General features: G+C 42.0%; 1 protein-coding gene across 1 annotated transcript; it reads right to left on the bottom strand.

Annotated features, from left to right (window-relative positions):
• Nucleotides 1-708: 708 nt before the first annotated feature.
• LOC110887601 lies at nt 709-1,095 on the bottom strand. The gene has a single exon (XM_022135178.1). It carries the CDS (start codon nt 1,093-1,095, stop codon nt 709-711), a length of 387 nt encoding a protein of 128 aa, XP_021990870.1.
• Between the last annotated feature and the right edge of the window lie 2,268 nt (nt 1,096-3,363).

Genomic DNA, 3,363 nt, shown 5'->3' with positions numbered 1-3,363 from the left:
ATATTTCTGAAATTACTTCACAAATTCAGATTGCGCTAGAACAAGAGTCATAATTCTAGTATTTATCAAGTTTCTTCAAGCTCATTAATCCTCTACCATGTAAATCACAAACCCTACATATATGATGCAAGGTTTTTCACAAGAATTCATCTAGGGTTTAACTCTAGACATCATATCACTTCAAGATTCATTCATGAATGATATATTTAGGCTCAATTTCAGTTTTTTACAATTAACCTAGAATTCATGATGAATCAAAACATCACAATTTTACATACCTTATGATCCTTTCAACTAGGTGATCATGAATCTATGCTCGAAAATTGATTTAGACTTGATTTAGGCTTCCAATTTTGATCTTTTGTGAGGAATTGGGTTTGAAAAGAGATCCCTGGTCGCCCCCCTCTAGTTTTGTTCGACCAGACACTCACGTATGTGGGTGTTTGGTATGTTAATTTCTTATTTTAACATTAACTTTCAATCTTTGCAAGTTTGGTCCCTAAGCTTTGCTTAATTTATAATCTAAGTGATTTAACCTTATTATATGCCACCTCAAGTCTTGTATTTAACTAGGTTATAAATTCCTAGTTAATTGATTATATAATTTATAATTCTAATATAAGGTTTTATATTTCCGGGTTGTTACAAGTCCACCCCCTTAAAGAGGGTTTCGTCCCCCAAACCGAATTACGTACCAAATAATGCGGGTTAGAGCCGTTGCATCTCCTCCTCGGATTCCCATGTGGTATCCGAACCCTTTCTATGTTCCCACTTGACCTTTACTTGGTTGATCTCCTTGTTTCTTAAGGTTTTTACCTTACGATCCAAAATCGCAATGGGCTTTACCACGTAGTTTAGTCTATCATCCACCTCGATGTCGTCGTAGTGGATATAAGTTGTCTCATCCGCTAGACATTTCCGAAGATGTGACACATGAAATGTGCTATGAATTCCTCTTAGCTCCTCCGGTAGTTCAAGGCGGTAAGCTACCTTTCCTACCCGTTCAACAATCGTAAACGGCCCGATAAATCTTGGGCTCAATTTCCCTCTCTTTCTGAACCGAATAACCCCCTTCCACGGGGATACTTTAAGCATGACTTTGTCACCAACCTAGAACTCGATCGGTCTCCTCCTTTTATCTGCATACAACTTTGGTCTATCTTGTGCCGCTTTCAAGTGTGCCCGAACCACATCAATCTTTTCATTAGTGGCTCGAACTATATCTTGGAGGGCGAGTTCACGTGGACCCAATTCACCCCAACATACCGGGGTCCGGCATTTCCTACCATAGAGCATTTCATACGGTGCCATTCCAATACTAGCATGGTAGCTGATATTATACGAAAACTCAACTAATGGTAGATAGACATCCCAATTGCCTCCAAAGTCGATTATACATGCCCGAAGCATGTCTTCCAACGTTTGTATTGTTCTTTCACTCTGTCCATCCGTCTGAGGATGGTACGCAGTGCTGATGAACAATTTGGTCTCCATTTGCTCTTGGAAATCTCGCCAGAAATTTGAAGTGAACCGGGTATCTCTATCAGACAGGATGAATACCGGTACTCCATGGCGTGCTACAATCTCATTAGTGTAAACTTCAGACATCTTTTCGGACGCATACGTTTCACGTATCAGGATAAAATGAGCACTCTTGGTTAGTCTGTCAACAACTACCCATATAGGATCAAAACCGCGTTTCGTCTTTGGTAGTTTGGTTAATAGGTCCATCGTAATGTGTTCCCATTTCCAAACCGGGATTTCCAACGGTTGAAGTTTGCCGTATGGTTTTTGGTGCTCCGCCTTGACTTGTAGACATGTCAAGCATTTCTCCATGTATTTCACAACATCTCTTTTCATCCCGGGCCACCAAAAGTTTTGTTTAGGTCGTTATACATCTTGGTCGCTCCCGGATGAATGGAATAACGGGACTTGTGAGCTTCATCAAGTAGAAGCTTTTTAACTCCACATATGTTAGGGACCCAAATTCTATTGAAACCTGTTTTCAAACCGTGGTTACCTTCTTCGAGATCCTTAACTTGGCCAACAATTCTTTCCTTTCTCCAGTTTTCCGTCTTTACTGCTTCGTTTTGTGCTCCTCGCATTTATTCAAGTAAACCCGAGGTCACAATAAGCTGCAATGATTGCACTCGTATCGGGGCGCCATCCGCCTTTCGGCTCAACGCATCAGCCACTACATTAGCTTTTCCGGGGTGGTAGTGTATCTCACAGTCGTAATCCTTGACCGTTTCCAACCACCGCCTTTGTCTCATGTTTAATTCCTTCTGATCGAAGAAATATTTCAAACTTTTATGGTCGGTAAAGATTGTACATTTTACCCCATATAAGTAATGCCTCCATATTTTTAAAGCAATCACCACTGCCGCCAGTTCCAAGTCGTGAGTCGGGTATTTCTTCTCATGGATCTTCAATTGTCTCGAGGCGTAGGCGATGACCTTGCCTCGTTGCATTAAAACACATCCGAGCCCCGAATGATACGCATCCGAATAAACCACCATGTCGTCAACTCCTTCCGATAATGTTAACACCGGAGCGTGAGTTAACTTTTCCTTGAGCGTTTGGATGGCTTCCTCCTGCTCGATGCCCCATACAAACTGTTCCTCCTTGCGAGTCAGTTTGGTCAATGGTAAAGCAATTTTGGAGTAATCTTGTATGAATCTCCTATAATATCCCGCGAGGCCTAAAAAGCTTCAGATTTCCGAGGGATTTCTTGGAGTGTTCCATTTTGACACGGCCTCTACTTTTGTCGGGTCCACTAGTACCCCATCGGCACTAATGATATGCCCAAGGAACCGCACCTCTCGTAGCTAGAAGGCACACTTTGAGAATTTTGCATACAACTTTTCTCGTTTGAGTGTCTCTAACACTTCTTGCAAATGATGCACATGCTCATCTTCATTCTTCGAATATACTAAAATGTCATCGATAAATACAATTACCGACTTATCCAGCATAGGTTTACAAACCCGGTTCATGAGGTCCATGAAAGCGGCGGGTGCATTAGTCAACCCAAAGGGCATTACAAGGAACTCATAATGCCCGTACCGCGTACGAAAGGCCGTCTTCGGTACGTCCTCCTCCTTGACTTTCAATTGGTGATAACCCGATCTAAGATCTATCTTTGAGAACCAACTTGCTCCTTGTAGCTGGTCAAACAAGTCATCAATTCTTGGAAGTGGGTATCGATTCTTTACCGTGAGTTTGTTTAACTCTCGGTAATCGATACACATGCGCATACTGCCGTCCTTCTTTTTCACGAATAGAACTGGTGCGCCCCACGGGGATACACTCGGTCGGATAAACCCTTTGTCGAGCAATTCTTGAATTTGAGACATCAATTCT

This window comes from Helianthus annuus, chromosome 11 (assembly GCF_002127325.2).
Source record: "Helianthus annuus cultivar XRQ/B chromosome 11, HanXRQr2.0-SUNRISE, whole genome shotgun sequence".
In the NCBI taxonomy this organism is placed as follows: domain Eukaryota; kingdom Viridiplantae; phylum Streptophyta; class Magnoliopsida; order Asterales; family Asteraceae; genus Helianthus; species Helianthus annuus.
This window is presented reverse-complemented; position numbering and strand designations above follow the sequence as displayed.

What these genes read in the sequence shown, in the direction of transcription:
- LOC110887601 (XM_022135178.1), bottom strand. Translation starts at nt 1,095, where the DNA reads ATGCTTAAAGTATCCCCGTGGAAGGGGGTTATTCGGTTCAGAAAGAGA.